General features: G+C 53.6%; 9 protein-coding genes and 1 non-coding gene across 10 annotated transcripts; 5 read left to right on the forward strand and 5 right to left on the reverse strand.

Moving 5' to 3' along the window:
• Positions 1-528: 528 nt before the first annotated feature.
• On the forward strand, positions 529-894 carry BO82DRAFT_407710 (uncharacterized protein; the record flags this gene model as incomplete). Its single annotated transcript, XM_025639652.1, has 2 exons — positions 529-788; positions 861-894. 2 exons carry the CDS (start codon positions 529-531, stop codon positions 892-894), a joined length of 294 nt encoding a protein of 97 aa, XP_025486013.1.
• A 492-nt stretch (positions 895-1,386) lies between these two features.
• Positions 1,387-1,721, reverse strand: BO82DRAFT_409109 (uncharacterized protein; the record flags this gene model as incomplete). Its single annotated transcript, XM_025639721.1, has 1 exon — positions 1,387-1,721. One exon carries the CDS (start codon positions 1,719-1,721, stop codon positions 1,413-1,415), a length of 309 nt encoding a protein of 102 aa, XP_025486014.1. The 3' UTR covers positions 1,387-1,412.
• A 2,069-nt stretch (positions 1,722-3,790) lies between these two features.
• On the reverse strand, positions 3,791-4,411 carry BO82DRAFT_297843 (glyoxalase family protein; the record flags this gene model as incomplete). The annotated part of the gene is made up of 2 exons (XM_025631964.1): positions 3,791-3,913; positions 3,980-4,411. 2 exons carry the CDS (start codon positions 4,409-4,411, stop codon positions 3,791-3,793), a joined length of 555 nt encoding a protein of 184 aa, XP_025486015.1.
• Positions 4,412-4,899: 488 nt separating this feature from the next.
• On the reverse strand, positions 4,900-4,970 carry BO82DRAFT_t320. The gene has a single exon. It is a non-coding gene; the product is annotated as a tRNA-Gly (tRNA).
• A 1,093-nt stretch (positions 4,971-6,063) lies between these two features.
• On the reverse strand, positions 6,064-6,417 carry BO82DRAFT_409119 (uncharacterized protein; the record flags this gene model as incomplete). Its single annotated transcript, XM_025639722.1, has 2 exons — positions 6,197-6,417; positions 6,064-6,123 (listed from the first exon to the last, which is right to left on the reverse strand). Exons 1-2 carry the CDS (start codon positions 6,341-6,343, stop codon positions 6,064-6,066), a joined length of 207 nt encoding a protein of 68 aa, XP_025486016.1. The 5' UTR covers positions 6,344-6,417.
• Positions 6,418-9,333: 2,916 nt separating this feature from the next.
• Positions 9,334-11,089, forward strand: BO82DRAFT_297856 (DUF3176 domain-containing protein; the record flags this gene model as incomplete). Its single annotated transcript, XM_025631965.1, has 2 exons — positions 9,334-9,773; positions 9,823-11,089. 2 exons carry the CDS (start codon positions 9,334-9,336, stop codon positions 11,087-11,089), a joined length of 1,707 nt encoding a protein of 568 aa, XP_025486017.1.
• A 628-nt stretch (positions 11,090-11,717) lies between these two features.
• aglA (putative alpha-galactosidase) lies at positions 11,718-13,482 on the forward strand. Its single transcript, XM_025632795.1, has one exon. It carries the CDS (start codon positions 11,739-11,741, stop codon positions 13,362-13,364), a length of 1,626 nt encoding a protein of 541 aa, XP_025486018.1. The 5' UTR covers positions 11,718-11,738; the 3' UTR covers positions 13,365-13,482.
• Positions 13,483-13,701: 219 nt separating this feature from the next.
• BO82DRAFT_396610 (uncharacterized protein) lies at positions 13,702-15,875 on the reverse strand (the record flags this gene model as incomplete). Its single annotated transcript, XM_025638854.1, has 6 exons — positions 13,702-14,385; positions 14,509-14,805; positions 14,863-15,084; positions 15,286-15,344; positions 15,498-15,504; positions 15,864-15,875. The coding sequence occupies 6 exons, from the start codon at positions 15,873-15,875 to the stop codon at positions 13,702-13,704; spliced, it is 1,281 nt and encodes a 426-aa protein (XP_025486019.1).
• Positions 15,876-17,164: 1,289 nt separating this feature from the next.
• Positions 17,165-18,750, forward strand: BO82DRAFT_359748 (uncharacterized protein). Its single transcript, XM_025636638.1, has 2 exons — positions 17,165-17,989; positions 18,061-18,750. The coding sequence occupies exons 1-2, from the start codon at positions 17,326-17,328 to the stop codon at positions 18,321-18,323; spliced, it is 927 nt and encodes a 308-aa protein (XP_025486020.1). The 5' UTR covers positions 17,165-17,325; the 3' UTR covers positions 18,324-18,750.
• An 883-nt stretch (positions 18,751-19,633) lies between these two features.
• BO82DRAFT_409125 (uncharacterized protein) lies at positions 19,634-20,533 on the forward strand (the record flags this gene model as incomplete). The annotated part of the gene is made up of 1 exon (XM_025639723.1): positions 19,634-20,533. A coding segment is annotated over exon 1 (885 nt), but the record flags the coding sequence as incomplete, so codon positions are not given.
• Positions 20,534-20,573: the final 40 nt, after the last annotated feature.

Genomic DNA, 20,573 nt, shown 5'->3' on the forward strand with positions numbered 1-20,573 from the left:
AGATCTTAAACCAGCCAATTCAGATGCTAACAGCAGAGCAGATTCCTGTACACGACGTCATCAGTGAGGAATTGAATTTTTCTTTTCGGATTCAGTCGTATTTCCGAGTTCCAAGGTCGAACCCCTCTCGTTCGTCGAGAGCATACTATCGCGGGATTATACATTACCCGACTCTGACTCTGCATATGAAAAGGGGTCATTTCACCGGGTACCAAGTGCTGTGAAATGTCTTCTACTGCATCTCTCTCATCTGAAACTAAAAGATCCGCGGTGTTTTCCTGTAGTACTGCCGCTAAGAGCCAGGTGGAGGCTAAGTCAAAACGATATAACCGGAAACTCCCTCATACTATCTCAGGATCACAGCTATTTTCTTTGTGCAAGAGAACCTGCATCAAAAATCTCCAGGATCTTTGATACCTCAAAGAATATATGATTCCCCCAAAATCATCCAAACACCCTCTCATCACCAGGCTCCGTATCCACAAGATAGCCGGTAAGTCCCGGACCTTCTAACTCAAAACCCCCACCATGACACGTCCAATCTACTTCCAGCACATCGTCAACGCTCTGGAACAGCTCTTCCCCCCGCCCGAGGGATATATCTACAAGCGCGGCTGGACCATCAACCCCCTGACTCAGGCAGAGAACCTGACCCTCAACGAGTATCGGATCGTGGGGGAGATGGCGGCCATTCACCAAATTCTGAGTGAGTTTAAGGTCCTGTGTCCGAAGAATATTTTTTGGGTGGCGCCGCCTGGAGCGTCGCCGGCGTCGGAGCCTGAGCTGCAGTAGGGAGGCAACTTTTGCTTGCTTCAGTAAGTTCGTAGGTCTCTTTGTTTGTCGATGAAATTCATCTGCAGAGTTTTTGAAAAAATCCCTTGGTTCTGGTCTTAGATATCGGTCGGGCCAATTCGACTAATGACGCCTCCATTTCTGACCTGCTGCAAGACATTCATAATCGAACGAAATTGATGCTCATATATTCCTCCCTATATCCGGATTACACATGTATTGTATCAACCTGTATGTAATTCTGCCTTTTAATTTTGACACACTACCGGGCTGACATAGACCTCGTACTCGACTGAGTCGATAGTCTACATGCTGTTACATCCTTTACTACTATCAATCCTCTTGTAGCCAACAAATACTGTCTTAATCAAATCTGATCGACCTAAGCCACCTAGTCCAAAACTCCATCCAATCACTAGATGAAAAGACAAGACACATACAATAAAAAATAAAAGCGCCCCGGTCTCTGCCCTTTGACCCCATAAACACACCCAACCCGGCTCTTTAGCTCCTTCAAACCCTCCATACCCCACCATCGCCCACTATACCCCCAACTCACGCACAAACCAACCTCACCCCCAACCCCCAAGCCCTTTACCCGACAAACCCCCAGAAAAGGCTCAATAAACCTTATAAGCCTTGACCCGCCGCGGCGGTTGCACGCGATGACTGCCCTTCCCCTCCCGGAACACGCGATTCCGGCAGTCCTTGTCGCTGAAGAGCTCGAAGGTGTCGGCGAAGGTGCTCTCGCTGAAGACGGCGCGGTTGACCTGGCGGTTGTGCACGGGGAGGTCGTACGCCTTGCAGCCCGAGTTGAGGCGGCCGGTGCTGGCGATGTGGCCGCCGTCGGTGAAGTAGATGGTCAGCGACCATGCTGTTGCCTGGAGGGCGAGGAGGGGGAGGATCAGGATCCCTGGAAGAAGTTGCATTGTTTCAGTGGGGAATCTTTGGAGGGGTTGAAAGGGTTTGAATGTGCGACAGTGGTTCAGTTTATGAGAGATTGTTTTATTGAAGAGAGGTATTTCTTCGATAATTGCTTATTCTGGGCTAATTGGGGGAATAATGAGGGGCTGGTGTTCGTTATAGTGTGGGGTGGCTCGTCGGGTTTTTATACTGCTCTCAGTTCTCGGGTCGGAGAATAAACGGTTGTGTTGTTACACTGGTTGTAGTTCTTCCGGAGGCTGATCATGCGCAGAAGGTAAGAAAGTATATTGTACTATAACTACAGTTGCTGTGGTGGGATAGAAGGTTTTAGGGCTCGTATGCTTCTGGATCTAATCGGGTTGGCGTGGGACTGGCCTGATGGGGAAATTGATGGGGCCGGATTGATTGATGGTACATCGGAGTTACTTCAAAAGGTGTGAAAGAAAATGAACGCTACAGTAAGATTGCCTAATCCCTATGTTCACATTCACTGGAATGACGGAACTTGGTACTGCGCGCCAGACCGGGAGATCTCCGCACGTTCGTTTCTGCATCTAATGTAGGGTCTATATCAAGTACTGGCCTGGAGGAGATGAGATTGATGCCTACCCCACAGAAGCCGAATAAGTGATCATCTTGCCCCAGATCTTGATGCCGGTTGTACTGATATTTCAGATTACGTACACAGCTTCAGGCATGCTGACGAAGTTGATCGGTGCCCCCAATCAACTCCGGCTAGATTGTTACATCGCTGCCATACGAATTACTCACTAGAGATCTGGAAGCAACGTCGATTGTGTGGTGAGAAGAAATTTATACAGCCAAGGTGCGGACGGACAAAGCAGATGATGCTCAGATGAACATAGGAATGTCTCCCACCTTGTGCTCCAAGAGATCCTGAATCACCTCATCGTATTTCCTCCGTACCAGAACAGCATGTGAGAGTCGAATGCAACTCGGCGTCCGTATCCTCGAAAGGGGACCCCAAATCCAGACTTGGAGAAATCTGGGTTTTGGATGGAAATTCAGCCTGTTCCTCCAAAGTGAGACATTGCGCATCCGACCCTGGTGTCTCCTACGAGAACGGCTTGAACCAGAGAGACTTGCGACTACGGTCGAGGGTAGACAATTGGTAATCCGAACGGTAAGATCTTGCATATTTACGATACAAGTTCAGGCACGCCCTAACTTGATTCCTCATGAATATTCATTTAGGGCTTAACAAGTCACGAAGTGGTTAGTATAGCAAGCTACTGGTTGTGGAAAGCTTGGTTTGCAGGTTGTCTCTGTACTTATGGACTCCACTACATACTAGACCCCTTTTGACAAATGGCGGAAATCAAAGATTATATAGAGTTTATTAGGGGAGAAGAATTAACTAGTCTATCCAATGTAAATAAAACCTTGTTGCCTTATGACTAAGGCAATCTTGTTATTGGTTTACCGCTATTGATCAATTTAGGAATCATCATGAGCATAGTACTTCAGAACCCCCTAGGGCATCAAAAGACCAGCGTTTCTTGGAGAGGCCCGGGGTGCTCAGAAGGCGAGCGACGGCAGAGATATACGATAATTCAAGGCATACTGTTGCTTCAGGTAAGAGCTCTCTTGAGTCATTGGTGCAACCTGCTATTCCAGGTATGTGGACTATCAAATCCAACTGCTGCGGGGATCAACAAGCGAAGAAATCACATCATTCCTCCGGCCTTGACTCCCCTGACAGCGATCGACCTGCATTACTGACCAAGCGTCTGAAGGGCGAGACATCGTGAGATGTAGAAAAACAAGGGTAGAAGAACTACATACCAAATGTTAGAGAGAGCATCTGTGATCGCAAATACCAGCAATCTGGATCAAGTCCCCTGATATCACGTCCACTAAAAATTATCTCCCGCTTTGAGAGCAAGAACTACCTCATGAGGTACTTTTCGCCCAAACTCCCATAGAATAGACAATGCTTAAAGTCCAGAACCCTGGAAATCTCCCCACCACCATCAAGGAGGAATCTTCCCGCTCAACTCCTGCTCAGCAAGGGTCCCACGACGAAGGAGATCATGAATCGCTATACCCAGCCCTATATCAGCAAGTCCACCCGAAACACACGCATACACAAACAAAACTTACCTTCCGGCGGCGCCCCAACCGGCTCACAAGCCGTCACCTTGCGATAGAGAATCGGCGTCTCGGGGATTTCCACCTATCCAACCAGTCTCAGCTCATAGCCCTATCCCCAACAATATATCTCCACTACGGGGGCACATACCCCACCCTCCGCGAAATCCGCATACAGCAACTCGGCCTTATTCTGAATATTCTCCAGCTGCGCGCGCAGGTCCCGCACCTGCGCCGCGACCCCGAACAGTGAGAGCCGGTAGCGCTTGAGCAGCAGCGAGCGCACACTGTACCACTTGACGGCCGTGGCGGGGATGGTCAGGTTGTAGCGCAGCAAGCTCGCAATAAACTCCATGTGCACGTAGGCGAGCAGCAGGCCGTGCTCGACGCACCGCTGCGACTGCCGCGAGGCATTGATCAGCTTGCCGTCTGACTCGGCGCGCGCGGCGTATTCCTTCAGGGTGGCGCGGAGGCGCGCGCGGTCGAGCCGGTTGGCGTGCAGGTTGGTCGCGATGGTGGTGATGATGGCCGCTAGGCTGGTGAGGAGGTCGACGGCGTTGCGGCTGGTGGGGGAAGAGGTCATTGTTGCGTTGGGTGATTAGGGTGGTGATGTTGTGGATGGGGTGGGTTTAATATGATACATAGGGGTGGAGGTGGTGGATGCGTTCGTAGTTTCGATGCGCGCGCTGGTTATATGGAGCTCCGACCTGACGGTGCACATGATCGCATGACGACACGAGGGTTCAGGGAACCAAGGGTTCCTTGTTTGTGGTCATGTGATGGGAATACGGTCTTCTTTTCATTGTTGCGGAAGGTTAACTTAACTCTCGTCTATTTTGGGAGCCAATCCGGGGGTGGTTCGGTCGCGCTGAACTATATTTGCGTCGAGGTCTCTGCGGACACATTGCTTATGCACAACAATGGGCGCTATATAACTCTTGACATGACAATAGGCACGGTATGATACAGATCAAAATCAGTTTTTATCTATCGCAAAGCGAGACACAATAACAAAAGAAGAACGCGGACTGGCGTACCCTTGATGAGGCGAAGAAAAAGAAAAAAAAGATGTGCATCATCCGTGAATCGAACACGGGCCTCATCGATGGCAACGATGAATTCTACCACTAGACCAATGATGCCGGGTGATTCGACCACTAGGTAATCCGGTCGAGTCGATATATAGTTCGCTTTTGTTAGCCGTTATACCCTGGACCATGGTTTAGATGAGACAACTAACGCTTCGCGCGCCAATAGTAGGCAACTGATATAGAGTACTGTACCTAATCGCAAAGCGATCCTCGACTGGGTGAAGATCTTCGACGTTCAGCGGCTACTTATCAGTTCTTTCATCATCGAAGATCATTTAGATAAACATCTTAGCTTTAGCATTTGTTTGCTAGGTGACTAGGTCAAATACCCCTCCTGGATGTTGAGGATTTCCCTACAGCGACTATTATCTATTATTCCTGGGCTCTACAAACTACATCCATCCACTAATCTTTCTCAAATTGTGACGCCGGAAAATATTCCAGCGGTACTCGCTTCTACGAGCTCGGATTGATCTCCGCGACGGCTCGCGCAATTGCGTAACTTAGTCCACAGACACAAGCTTTGTCGAAGCAAACCGAGAGAGGCTATGTCATATTCGTGGTGTTCGTGGAAAGAGAAAATCGGTCGCTTCAATCGCACGATATCCGGCTATCGTTATCTTCCCACTCCGTTACTCAGAATGCTATAGTTGTGATATATCGATGTATCCGATTAGAAGCTAGTTATTGAATGAACCATTTGTGGTTCGAACCAAGGAAATCTATTGCGGCTGATGCAAGTCATGACAGAGAACGAATATTATACACAGATGATAAGAAGTATGCGGAACGAGAGAAATAATGGAGCGAACGAGTTTGGCGATTCACCCGTCTTCCCGGCTGTTGAGACTGGGCAGAATAAGACATTATGTATGAAGGAACTCCCCCGATAAATCACTCTGAGGGATGGCTGGTACGTGTCGGATGCAGTGGCTGGCGAGAAAGGGATGATGTATGTACGGTACGTATGTATGCGTGGTCGGAGGCGCGATCGATGGCTCACAGCCGTTGGCCGGGGCCGTCGTCAGGGGCGCAGCAGGAATCAAGACAGCTGCAGCAACGAAAGCAGAAGCAGCACCTAACATGAAGGTTGGGGTTAGTGATACAGTAGGCGATGTCGGCCGGGTTAGGGTTTGCTGGCGACTTACCCGTCCTCAGCACTGTCACCACCGCGGAGTCGCAAGTCCATTCCCTCTCCGAGAATCTGCCATCGCCCAGTCGGATTAGTGTCCTGCGCAATATACTTTGCATCACTTGCATGACCGATCCAAACATACCGGTTGATCGGTGACAATCTCGTCTGTTGTGGGAGCGACCGGGCTCTTGGGTTGGATCATGGTCAAGGTAACGGGATCCCAGCTGGTCTCCTGCACAACCTCGGCTTCCGCAGGGCGGAACCAGCTCAAAACTCCCTCGAACATCATCGTGTCAGTGCGTCGGATCCGAAAGAAAAAGAACCTTTGAAAGCTCAGAAAACTTTGATTCAGTGATGACAAAAACACCTCAATGGCAGCAAAACGAGAGACTGGAGGTGAAATCAAGCGAGTGAAATGGAGATACGAGGGGGGAAGAACGAATGTGAGTTGAAGGGAAACGGAAATGGGAGAAGGGGTGGACGAGTAGTAAATAGCTAGATCGACGCTATTCAAACACTAAGACGGATTCTGCGGTGTCCGCTCGTGGGCTGGAGCCCCAGCGGATGCCTTGATGGAGGTAGTATAATTAGCACAATTTCCCTTCGCGTTAGTTCCTGGTCCTCTTTTGTCCTCCTCTCTCCTGGATAGGAGCTTCATGGAAGGTCAGTTGGTCAGTTTGGCCTTCCGGGGCGAGATCCACGCCATTCCGACGGGTGCAATTGTCCGCGCGACGACGCCTGGGGCTGATAGGCCCGCTCTGTCGTACGTAACGGGCGGAGTCTCTGCTTCGTGGCTCCTTCTCTATGTCCTCCCGCTGGTCGTGCCGGGTTACGTGGACTGCATGCCCGTGAAGGGCCCGGGGGGGTTGTTGGTGGCAGAGCCGGGGGTGGCTCAGTGGTTATAGTGGGGGTGAAGGCAGGTTTGTTAGGTTACTGTAGGAGTTGGGACCAGCGCTTCTGAATTGATCGCGCTGGGAGGAAACCGCACGCTAACAAGGGAAAGACACTAATCCGATTTCATTGGATCGGTGGAATTTGAGTGAAGGGGGAAGGGGAATTGTTCCTTGGACGAACACCAAGATCATCTGGAACTCCTGCACGGAACATCCTAGAGATGATCCTTTCTCAGCCACGGAATAGCCAACCGACAGATGTCAGACGGGAAGAAGAAGGTTGGTGGCAGAGAACCCAAATGGAAAAAAAGAAGGGGGGTTAAATCGGCCACAAAATTGCCGGGTTCCCCTGGCCAGGGGAGCCACCTGAAAGCGATAAGTCGACAGATCAGACGAAGCTATCCGCTTTGCTCCCCACTTTAGGGCCCACTCCGTCCAACCAATTCCTTGTTTGGGACGCGTTGCCTATCCACCCTCAGTTCTCGATTCGTCGTGGCCGGTTAGCTTTCCATTACATCTACACTTACCACGCGAGTGAACATGGCGCATGAATCTACAAGCTGGTAGAGTTATTTGCAGTAACTCCGTGGCCCTTTTCAAATCAAGGTGACAGCCCTAACTTGCTGTGGTTCATCCCGTGGTCAACTGGCCGGTCAACTGGCCGGTGACCACTATGTCATCCCTTGCAAATGATCAGGTTTCCACTGTGAAAGCCAAGGAATCAACTCAAGTCTCAATGATTATCAGATTGAGACTTGGCCATGGTCTGCTCAAACTCGCGGGGTAGCAACCCACGGATCGACTGGCCTGCCGCTGCTTGTCAAGTCAAGCTTTTCAGACACCTGCTAACGATTGAATGATGCCTAAATGAACCCACTTTCGGCCTTGTCTGTTGCGCCATTAGGTGAAACGGCCGCACGCTACCGGGTTCGCACATATCTTTAAAACACGCTTGCGCAATCTTTTGCACTAATAGAAGACGAATACACAGTCCTTACTAACACCTTCATTACGGTCGCCTGATTCCCACGAAGAGAATTCTGATTCCTTTTCTGGTTGCCTTAGCTATGCTAACCATGAACACTCACTGTCTCCGGAGCTAGGTCAAGCACCATACTGCCGATATTATTTCCTCCCTTACGCGACTGTCGATCTCATTGACCTCAGAAACAACAGGCCTGCCATTCAGAGGATTCTCGTTTCATACGAGTCGGTGCTTGTAGTCTGATTCGGATTGCGACCTCTTTTCAATCTTGCTACCTAAAAATTGTCCCACATGTTGCAGCCTGGGGTGCTGGTGCAGAGACCACTTCACTAGGCTGGAGGTATGCAGGAAGTGCAGATCGCAGGAAGCAAGGGCCCCAAGCGTTGGGGCTTGAGGTTTGCAGAAGTTCAATCCGGAACCGCCGCTGAACCTGCTCTACGCTCTTGATTTTATACTCTGGGACGTCCTCGTTGGAAATGACCTTGTTAGCCAAGTGATAGGTAATCTACCGTTTGGTCTGGAGACTACACTACAGATGCATGCTTACTTTGTGTTGCTGTCTACGCAGATTGATACTTATATATTGACATGAAATAATGCACGCTGCATATTTTCCACTGATTCAGGGAGAGGCTTAATTTAGCAGTAATTGAAGAGCTGCCTTGAGCTTATGTCTATGCAGGTTACAGTGTTTGCTTGTACCCTAAGCATGGTCAAAAACGCAAGTTTTGCAGCCTCTTTACCGTCGCTTTATCTAGTGTTCGGCGCACTCCTCAACGTGGCTGGTATATGGTCCTCGGCTGCGTGGACTTGTGTGAACATGCAACATGCAGCAGTGGGAACTTGACTGGGAGGAGTCTAAGGCAGGTAGCTTTCATGCCTCAAGCCTGATGAATGATTGTTCAAAGATCATACCAAATAACTACACGTTATCAAACTGTACTTGTGCAGTGCAGTCACGGGACGGTGCAGCACGGTAGTTCCTTATTCGGACGGGGATCAGGTCACGTGCTTACCTTTTTTCAAACATGACCAATCACGAGCCAGGTCCCTAGAGCCGACCTTCAGGGGAATTTCCCGAAGCGGAAATTCTGCCCTTGGCCTCGCGCAAATCATGCCAATCAACTTCCTCTTCCAGCCCCGGTTCTCGCCTCTATCCCCAAACAAGCCATGAGGATGTTTCACACTGGCTCACCATGACCTCAAACTGGACCCGAACTGGAGCCTTTTCCATGGAACCGACTTGCCGCGCCGCCACAGCGGGTTTTGTGCGCCAAGCGGCACGAGCAGTCAAATGAAGACTCCATTTCCCTCATCTTCCCCCATCGCCATGTCTGGATCAACTTGAATGTGGTGTTAGTCCTCTCATTTACCCAGCTCCTAGTCAACAGCCAAGCCAGGATGAGACATCTCAAGGAGGAGTATGAGCTGGGGTACCACAAAGTGGACGAACCCGGGGAGGCGAACCCCACGCGGAAACGGCCTTTGTCAACCATGCTGTTGCAGCCCCGGGCGGTTGGCCCATGGGGAGCTGGCTGGGTCTTTGAGATTGGGAGCTGTGTCATCGCGGTGGGCGCTCTGGTAGCTATCATCGTCGTCCTGCACACGTACGACGGCAAACCCATGCCGGCTTGGCCGTACGGCATCACCCTCAACGCGTTGGTGTCGCTACTCGTGACGGTCATGAAGGCGGCCATGGTCTACCCAATCACTGAAGGGTTGTCGCAGCTCAAATGGTCGTGGTTCAACCGACAAAACAAGCTCAACGATTTGGCAGTGCTGGACGCTGCCAGTCGTGGTGCTGTCAACGCGGTCTTCGTCTTGTTTCGCTTCCTCCCACGGTAGGCCCCGTCACAATACCAGACAAAATCAAGCTAATCAAATGCACAGCCATCTGGTGACGGTAGGATGCTTCATCCTCGTGGTAGCGGCAGCGATTGCCCCTTTCGTGCAGCAGGTCATCAGCATCACCTCTCAGCCCATCCACTCGCCGGGCCAGTCGTCGATCCGGGTTTGCAACACGAGCTCGTATGTGGACTACGGCGAAGGGGCAGGGCCCGGCATGAACAAAGTGCCGCTCTCCACGGCGGGGGCCATCTACACAGGGCTGTTCCAAAGCACCGTAATAAACAGCCAAGCCCTAACCATGACCTGCCCAACGGGCAACTGCACCTTTGCCCCGTACCAATCCCTCGGGCTGTGCCAACGATGCGCCAACATCACCGACGCGTTAACCCTAACCACCGCCAACCCGGCCAGCACCATGAGCACTTACCACTACAACCTGACCAACGGGTTCAGTTTCTCCACCTCCTGGGGCGGGATCTACCTGATGAACGCGACGACAGGCTTAGACCTGGTGAAGCTCGACGCCTCCGCCCTTCCTCCGCTGATCCTCAACTTCACCGCCATCAGCGCCGCAGGCTACGGCGTGCCGCCCTCCATCAGCGCCACCGAATGCGCCCTCTACTTCTGCGTGAAGACCTACTCCGCCTCAGTGGAGGAGGGTGTCTTCAACGAAACCCTGGTCTCGACCGCCACCATCTCCAACTCGTCCACCGCCTCGGACATAACGACCGACCTGTCCCTCTTTCCCGACCGCTGCACCTCCAACCAAACTGCCGACTGCACCTACAGCGTCAGCTGGCTCAGCCGCCTCGCGCTGTCCAACTCCCTCAGCCCACTCCTGACAGGCAGCGGCTCGCTCTTCATCAGCAACCGCCCCAGCTGGACCTCCGACACCATCCAAGCCCTGTACGGGGTGCAGGGCAACTACACGGACGTCTTGGGGGTGTTTACTTCCCTCGCGACCGCTCTGACGACACACGCGCGCACTGAGGTCTGCGCCGCGACGGTGAACGGCACCACCTGGACAGTCGACTCGTTTGTGCACGTGCAGTGGCCGTGGCTGACTCTGCCTATCGCGTTGGTAGCCATGACGCTGGGGTTCCTGGTGGCGACGGTGGTGCGCACCCGCAACCAATATATCTGGAAGTCGTCGCCGCTGGCGCTGCTGTTCTCGGACGTGAGTCTGGAGGCGCCGCATCAGATGCGCCGGAGTCCGGACTTGAGTGCGATGGTAGCGGCGTCGCGGAGTTTGGAGGTGTTGTTGGAGACGACGGATGGGGGGTCGCGGTTGCGGGCTGTTGCGAGATAGCGTGTCTTGGTTTGAAGAAATAATAATGTTTAATGTATTATGTGGAATGGATTTGGTTCGTGTTTTAGGATTGGGGGAAGTTGTCTAGCAGGGGTAAAGGGATAGGAAGACACCCTTGCATCAATACAACCCCGCAATTGCAGCTGCAGTGAAACCCTACTTACTCGGCGTCCTGACGCATGCTGCAGTAGCCATGACGAGTTACCACTTACCACTTACCACTTGACCAGGGTCGGACTATAAATAGACCTCGCTAGTTTTATTGTTGTCGAGGGTCCTTGCATGAGCACGAATCAGGGTTCTTGTGTCTACCCGACCCCTGTTGTGCGGAGCCTACTGGGTGGCCTGAGATAAGATTCACCCCGCAGGATAGATTAATCGAGCCGTGCCGAACCTTCTTCCTCAGCCATAAACGGTCACACGATCGGCTCCCCTGCCGACCTGATAAGCGAACCGCGATAGCTTAACTTGCTCCTAGCTGCAGCCGACATGGCACGGTGGTATCGAGTTGCGGCAGCTCGCAGCGTGCGGGGAAGCGTCTGCCATGGCAATCCCAACCAGGACTCCAGCATATAACCCGGTGCACCCACCAGCACACCCCCAATTCCCCCTCACCACCCACCACCCACAACTCACAACAACCCCCAAAATGCGTCCCCCAACCCTAACCCACCTCCTGCTCACCCTCCTCACCATCACCACCCCCCACACAACCGCCACAACCAACAACCCCAGCACCCTCCCCACCCCGCCAATGGGCTTCAACAACTGGTCGCGCTTCATGTGCGACCTCAACGAAACCCTCTTCGTAACCACCGCAGCCGCCATGCAAACCACCGGCCTGCAAGCCGCAGGGTACACGCGCCTCAACCTCGACGACTGCTGGATGGAAACCGCCCGACTTGCCAACAACACCCTAACCTGGAACACAACCAAGTTTCCCCAGGGGATTCCCTGGCTCGCCACCCACCTGCGCTCCCTGAACTTTTCCTTAGGCATCTACCAAGACGCCGGCAACGCAACCTGCGGCGGCTACCCGGGCTCCTACGGGCACGAAGCCCTCGACGCCGCCACTTTTGCAGCCTGGGGCATCGACTACCTCAAACTCGACGGGTGCAACGTCTTCCCCGCAGCGAACCGCACCCTCGAACAGGAATACCGGGCTCGCTACGCGACCTGGCACAAAATCCTGACCACCCAAGCAGCCACCCAGGCCCGCAAACCCCTGATCTTCTCCGAGTCCGCACCCGCCTACTTCGCGGGTACCGGGAATAATACCGAGTGGTACAGAGTCATGGACTGGGTCCCGCGGTACGGCGAGCTGGCGCGCCACTCGACGGATATCCTGGTATATGCCGGCGCCGGCAGCGCGTGGGATAGTATTATGAATAACTACGACTATAACGTGCTGCTGGCCCGGTATCAGCGGCCGGGGTACTTCAATGATCCGGACTTCTTGATCCCGGATCATCCGGGCTTGACGCTGACTGAAAAAAAGAGTCATTTTGCGTTGTGGGCCGTTATGGGCGCGCCGTTGATTGTTAGTGCCTTTATCCCGGGGTTGGAGGGGGAGGTGCTTGAGGTTTTGAGGAATGAGCGGTTGATTCAGGTGGATCAGGATGTGTTGGGGCTGCAGGCGACGCTGGCGGTTAGGGCGGTGGGGGAGGGGGTGGACGTGTTGACGCGGTCGTTGGGGAATGGGGACCGCGTGGTTGCGGTGCTGAATCGGGGGAATGGGACGGTGGATTTTGGGGTGACTGTGGAGAGGTTGGGGTTGCAGGCGGATTGTGAGTATGAGGCAGAGGAGCTGTGGGACGGGGGGGTGGTGAGGGTGGAGGGGAGTTTGTCGGTGCAGGGGTTGCAGGCGCATGCGACGGGGGTCTGGAGGGTTAGGGTTCCGGCTGGCTGTGGGGTGGTCCCCACGGGAATCGTGTTGAATACCGCGTCCGGGCGGTGTTTGACGGCCAGGGAGGGGGAGAGAGTCGGGTCTGAGACGTGCGAGGCGCTGGATGCGCAGGTCTGGCAGATTACTGCACAGGGCGCGCTGCGGCCGCTGTCGAGTACGGCGCTGTGCTTGACGGCGGCGTCGGGGGAGGTGAGCTTGCAGGCTTGCAAGGGAGGTGCGGAGCAGAAGTGGGAGTATGCGATTTCCGGGAATCTGAGGAATGCGAAGACCGGGGAGTGTCTCACAGAGGGAGACGCACTGGTGGGCGCTTGTTTAGTGGAGGCGGATAGTCAGGTCTTTGGGTTACCGAGTGGTGTTGCTCTGGTTTGATTGATAGACTGCATGGCTTGGGGTGAAGGCTAGAAAGAACAGGTTGAATATATATGCTATGAGGTTGACGATACATGTGCGAGTGGCTCGTGCGCTTCATATTCACTGTCAAATTGCGAGAAATATGTCCTCTAAAGAAGTCCCCTCCCTTCCTTATCCACATGATTCGATACGTTTAGCTCTGGGAACACGTTAGGAGATTGATACATGTTGTCCTAGATAGACATATGCACGAAAAGGAAGTGATAGCTTAGGATTATACTGCCAGTACAGGATTTATCCAATAATATAACCAATTCATCTATTGTCGCTCGCTGTGAGTCGACCGGCTCGAGCGTCACCGAGCCCGGACCGGTGCCCTGGCACTCATGACTTGCCGTGGATCTCGCTCTCTTTGAGCAGTACTTCCAGGGTCGTCAAAGCAACCAATCAGGTACTCTTTCTGTCGACGTTCGCCCTCGATATCTAGCTCGACCGCTCCGTTGTCTCCAGTTCGAAGTATTAACCGCGTGCCGCCGACAGACCCTCGACTAAAGCTCATGGTCACACCGTTCATTGTCATGACAATGTTGTCATCGTCCTCTGGCTTAAGGTTATCATTGTTCGTTTTCTCAGTATTTGTGTGGCCTGCAGTTTCTTCCTCGGCACATTGAGGGTCAGATGCTGAGGACTCGCCTGGCTGGGAGGCTCGATATGTTTCTGCCTCTCGTTCTTTCTCTGTCGTATCGTCATCAGAGTCCCAAGCTAAAGGCCGGCGCCTGCGAGGATTCCCAACCGCAGCACGTTCCGGGGGCGCAGAATCGTGATATTTCATCGAGCGCCGACTGCTGCGAAGAAATCGGTTATGCTCTGGGATAAACGTCATGAGTGAAGAAGGCTGGCGTTCATACTTAGGCAAAGTATCTTCTATCTTAGATGGATCCAGAGAGCGAGAAGAGGGCGTGTAGGACAGAGAAGGGGCGGTCACGGATTTGCGAGTTGGGTCGCGCGTTTTTTGAATAATACGCGGTGCTATCCTTTGCTTTATAGGTAGAGGAGGCATTCGGTCATAGTCTTCGTCGCGATCAAGAGATGGGTGAACAGACACCCGGGCACGAGAGTGTTAGTCTCGAGCAGGGCGCGAAGGAGGAGGATGGTCCAGGACATCATCCTTGTGCTCATCCACATAGCTGTCGACTGCGACAGATGTGCCACTGTGGATTGGTGTTGCGATCGGCGCATCAACTGATGGACTTGTGGGATCCGCTGGCTGAGGAGTGACTGGCTCTTCCGGAACTGGCCACACATGCATGGTGATATCCCACCCTGGTTCAATCACAGTGTCCCAGTCTTGAGGTAGAATGATCTTCTGGTCGGGACCTACCAAGTCATAATGCCCTTCTATAACATGAGACTCTAACGCATCGTGTAAAAAGGCATGTCGTAAGAGACTTTCCATGTCCTGAACCGAATATAGTTAGAGAAGGAGGATCGGATTACTTAGAGTTGGTTCTCGTACCTTCCATGTGCGACACTGATCAAAGGGGAACGAGTGTATCCTTCCTACTGTATCCATGACTCGGATACTCGGCTCCTTAGGAGATCTTCTTTCGCGGTTTCCTGCGAGTGGGTGGCAATTGCTCTCGTGATTTCTCGACTTGTAAATCACTGTCAATCCAAGCGGATTGCCTGCTTCTTCCGCCAGTCCTCTTTCCTCGAGAGCTTCTGGGCCTAGACCTGGCTAGAAACTGGTATGAACCAGCCACTCTCTCCTGAACTGGCTCTGAGTGGTCAACCAGGGAACGTGTCCCCCGTCCCCCACCCATCTCGCGCCCCACAATTCCCTGTCAGAATGACTGGAATGTCTTTTCCTGCCGGTGGCCTTGTAACCGGGGAAAGGATCTTAGCGGTACTAGCCGTTTGGATGGAGTGGGCTACCTACCTGCGCCGGAACCTCTGCACGTAATTCGACATGAGCGCCGTTCGACCAGATATGGCTGCCTGATATCATCCTATGCAGGTGGCTTTGATTGTTGAATTGGAGATCTCAGAAGCAACTTGGGCTGCCGTCACTAGGAAATCTGTTGATGCACGTGGCCTAAGAGTGCCCTCCTTGGCAGTTACTCCGCTATTACAAACAAGTGAATCACCTACAGCGGCGCTGCATAGCCAGAAGAGTTCAGGCACCCGAGAGATGAAAGTCTTCAGGCTTGGCTAAATGAAGCGGGCTCGTGGCCAAAGAGATTTGGTGATGTGAGTCTACTTATCATCATCTTCAACCAAGCAGGTGGCAGTCCATGTAGTTGTGCGTGTAAACATGTATACTTATTCATAACACTGATCTAATTACCACCGAGTTCTGAGCTTTAAAGCTGCAAATTAGATACTCTGAGGATTTATCGAATCCACAACGACTTTTTTTTGCAACTCTGGGCCTGGATAGATTTCCTGCTATGGTTTGCCTTAGCTTTTTCTTTGTGTTTCCCTAATTTTTTTCAGCCCGACTCTCGGCCCACTCACGTGATAACACATGATTTCGAAATTAATCTACTGTGTAGATGAAACTCTGTGCTCAACCAGACTCCATCAAGATCTGATTGGCGGTCTCGTATTAAGCTATAGCAGAACCATTAAGGTGGATGACCATGCGGGTCAAACCCAGCCTATTCGGCTCCGCCGAAGCCCGAAGACCGGGTGAGTCGGGGCTGTCGGGCAATCTGCAGACGCTGGGAGTTTCAGCCTAGCGGAAGAAATCTGAATTTTCGAGATCGAAGAAAGGAAAGACAGATTTATATATATTCATTAGGTCGGGAAGTCGGGAAGGATTGTCTAGACCTTGATGCGATGAGCTGGAGCGAGTCTAGAAAGGGTTGTTTGTTTAGCCTGTTTGCTGTTTGCTGAGGGAATAAGACAGTGGGGCCCGGGTCGGAACAACCCCATCCGTCGGGGTACCCTGCATCCTGCGTCTCCACCCACCGCCCGGCTCACCGCTGAGAAAACCCAGGGTCATTGAGGACGAGGACACGCCCTGCCCGCTGAGGTTAGCCCTATCTGCCTCTCGGTCAATGCTCCATCTTGCAGGATCAACCGGTTTCCCCCCAATCTCTAAGATTTTCAAGGGAAAACAAAATGAGAGAGAAATTCATCTCTACATCAGCTAGAATCAGGGTCTCACCCACCTTTATCTCCATTCCTGCGGCTCCGGGGCTGTGTCCCTGCTTCTGGATCCTGGTGGTAAAAGGAGCGGGAGCGAAGGAAGAAGCTATCGTGGACCGTAACCCCGCTTAGGAAAAGTAAAGCATCCTTTCCCCCACTAGAGAGTTTGGGCCATTTTATAGACCACATCTGCCCTGCTTCGTATTCTGACGCAGTTCTGATGCAGTGCCGGGGGGCACTTCAGTCCCAGCATCGTCAGACCTCAAGGACCGCATCCACGCTGCTGGGCAACTGTTTGATCTTGAATCATGAAACGAGTTGAGCCTCACCACGCCCATGCCCATGTGTCCTATTTCAAGCCGCATGAGCCACGACCTTGGCACCGCCAAAAAAGCAGGCGGAGCGGCCCCCAGGCTAAAATAGTGGCTGATGGCCCATCCTTCACTTGGCAATCATTAAACTCAACTCACCGGGTCGAGGGGAGAGGACGAGGCTGACATCCTTACGAAGCAAGTCTGGGCACCGAATCCCGTAATCATCCTGCCAATCACGTCCGAGCACGAAGGCTATGCCATGCGGGCCACGATTTTAGGGGTCACTGGGCTCGTGATCGTCATCCGTGTTAAATAAAGTCGGCCGCTGCGTGTTGCTGACAGTGGGGCTGACAGCTCTTTCTTTTCTGGCGGAAATTGACCCTTTCCCACGCGGGCTGTCGCAAAACCCTTGTTGACATTTTTGCGACCGAACACACCGAACCCTGCTGCACCGTTCTTCACACTTCTGGATCAACACCGCACCGATCACACCCACACTCACACTCACCACCATGACCACCTGCAAAAGCGGTTCCTCGACGGACTGCAACTTCACCTGCCCCAACGGCGGCTCGTGGTTCGTCTGCGACACGGCGCCGTACTTTGTGGGCTGCTGTGCGTCGGACCCGTGCCACAACACCACCAGCCCGGCCTGCCCCAGCCTGTACGCCGCCTCGTTCAACGGCGCCATCTTCGACGAGATCCTCCCCAACCGCTGCCTCGACAACCCCAGCTCCGACTGGTACACGTGCAACGGCACCTCGCCGAAATTTTTGGGATGTTGCAGTAGCAACCCCTGCGGCGACGGGTGCCCGGACGACGACCTCCTGCCCGCAGCCTGGAGCTCCTCCTCCGCCGGCCAGCTCAAGCTCTTCCAGGACAACGCCAGCGCGACGGCGACGGCGACGGCGACGGCGACGGCGACGGCGACGGCCTCCCCGACCTCCACACAAACCTCATCCCCCGGGGATTCCTCAAGCCATCACTCCAGCCTGTCCGGCGGCGCGATCGCCGGTATCGCCATCGGGGCCGCCGCCCTCGTCGCCTTTATTGTATTTGCCATCTTCTTCCTCCGCCGCCGCCGTCGCCGGGAAGCCACCGCCGCCGAAGCCGAGCGCCAACACATGTATCCCGGGGAGTATGGATACCACAGTCCGTTATCCTCGCCGTATCAAGGTGCGCCCTAGCATTACCCACTACTCCCCCCGTTTTTCTCGCAGCGCAGCAAACTAACCGAAACCGAGCAGATTCGCACATGAGCAGCCCCGATCCCGCCAGTAAATACCCCTCCGGCTCGACGGCGGGCTTCACCATGTCCCCGCCGGCCTCGCACATCGGCCCCGACGGCCGCCCCATCTCCGAGATCTACTCCCGCGGCGAGGACCATCTCCGCCCGACCCACGGGCTGGGCCTGTCGGCCCCGACGAAGGTGCAGCCCATCCCCGAGTTGGATAGTACGCAGCCCCGCACGACGGAGGTGCATGAGTTGGATGGGTTGAATGCGCGATAGGCTGGTTTTCGGAGCTGCGCGGTATTTGTTCAGATATCAGGTTGATGAAGGCTCGGTGGGTGGGGGCTTTAATGTCTTTATTTCTTCCGTGCGTGTGTTGGCTCGGGACCCTTGATGATATACATGGCCCGACGAATGTAATATGAGTATGAGATCGTGTACTGTACATAATGTTGAAAAATGCGAGAGTCTAGACGCAATATCTATAGATCTTTGTGGGTTCTCTGGACAGGACAGGAGTGGTCGTCGGTTAAGTAAGGGGCGCGGTGCGTGGAATGCTGAACCCCCCATTCTTGGGGAAGCGCGAGAGTTCGGGATTGCTCGGTTGGCGGAAGCGGGATTTCCGATCGTAGCATCGTTGTGTGTATCAATATGAGGATCAGGGACGTGGTTCTGACTCATAGCATTTTGTGGTTTGAACGAAGCAGATTTGATGCAAACTTCCGATCGGTCGGAGATGGAAGATGGAAAGGAATGGGTTTTGCTCAAGTGTTGGCAGTGAGAAAGAAGAAGATAAATGGGACGAACTAGATACAATTCAAATTCAAATGCATTGAGGTTATACGTTTTGAGTTGTGCTTGAATTTTGCAGCGCAGGTATCTGGTATACATGTACAACCTCGATCCAGTAAGGTAGTCATGTGAACTACCCCGAACACGGAATTGCACCCCAGTGGGTACAGTATACAAGATACCCATTACGTATAGAAAGAGATAGTAAGATATATTTACAAGATTAGGCGTACTCCAGCGAACGACATGCATTTTCCTTGACCAATAAGCATAGGGATGCTATAGATAAATCGTCGAGTTCAGTAGTCTTCCGGTATCATTTGCTTGGGAGAAGCAGTATGGAGGACATCTACGGTAGGATAGCGGAAAGATATTGTCGGATAGCAAACAGAGCACTTTGAATTCGAAGCAGACTCTACATGGAACCTGAGTACTCGATGGGATATCGACCAAGAGTGTCCCTCCACCATCAGACCTGAGACCAAACCTCTCAGCCGCCTCTAACACAAGACAACAAGACATTCAACTTGTACAGACAGCCTCAAGGTGATTCTTCTTCTCTTCGTCTGTGCCACAGGAGAGTGTACTCATTACAAATAATGAGTCGCGCGTGTCTCCATCGATATCAATGGAATATTGTGTCATTCTCCGGTTCCAGCCCGGGTTAATGGCGTGCATCCGAGGTGTATAAAAGAACCATCTGCATTACTCCCTTTCCCCCCTAGAGATCAGACAAACAACTCCAGTGTGGCATATCACAGATAGAGCTAACCTTCACTAGAATCCTCACCAGAATCCACAAACCAGCGAGCATGTCCTCTCCCACCGACCCAGGACATCCCAAGCAGGACGTGACCCCGCTGGGCCCGGTCGAGCCCCAGACGCGCAAGGCCCGCTGCCACATTTGCCAGGCCACCCGCCCCCGCGCGTGGTACCGGTGCCCAGCGTGCAGCCAGACCTACCACGAGAGCTGCGTCCGGCTGCAGGGCGACGCCTGTCCGGCGTGCGGGGTCTCGTGGCCCGTCCTGCGTCCTCGCGAGGAACAGCCAGTCCTGCAGGCCGGCAACGCAGCCTGCCAGATCTGCAAGCAACCGCACCCGCGCCCGTGTCGCCGGTGCACGACGTGCCGAAAGGCCTGCCACAGGGCCTGTGCCCAGGCGTTCGGCCCCGCCTGCCCGGCTTGCGGGACCGCGTGGCCGGTCCCTGCTGCCCCCCACAGCGCCAGCGCCAGCAGCCACTACGCCTACCGTGAAACCCCCGACGGGCGGTACGAGTGCACCTTCAAGGTGAAAGAGAAAGGCGAGGGCAATCGCCCCTTTGGCCTCCTTCCCTGCGGCAAATCCTACCAGCTGCTGACCATGCTGCAGGCGCACTACCGCCAGGCCCACGGGAGATTCCTGGACTGCTGCCAGTGCCCCGCCTGCGGGAATTGCTACCCCACCATGGCGATCCTGCGCGCCCACCTTAAGTACTCCCATGGGAGAACCCTGCCGCGCCTGCGCCCGTGTCCCATCTGCCGGGTGCACCGTGCGCCCGGGCGGGCGTGGTTGATGCATATGAATGAGCAGCATTTGCTGGGCCCGGCGGGCGCGGTCTGCACCGAGTGTGGGCAGCTGGTGGTGTCCTGGGAGGCGATGGAGGGGCATTTGGAGGACGTGCATGATGGTCCTCCTGTGGATGTGTCTGAGAGTCCAGAGGTCAGTTTGTCTGTGGAGGTAGAGGAGGAGGAGGAGGAGG

Source organism: Aspergillus uvarum (assembly GCF_003184745.1).
Source record: "Aspergillus uvarum CBS 121591 unplaced genomic scaffold BO82scaffold_104, whole genome shotgun sequence".
In the NCBI taxonomy this organism is placed as follows: Eukaryota; Fungi; Ascomycota; class Eurotiomycetes; order Eurotiales; family Aspergillaceae; genus Aspergillus; species Aspergillus uvarum.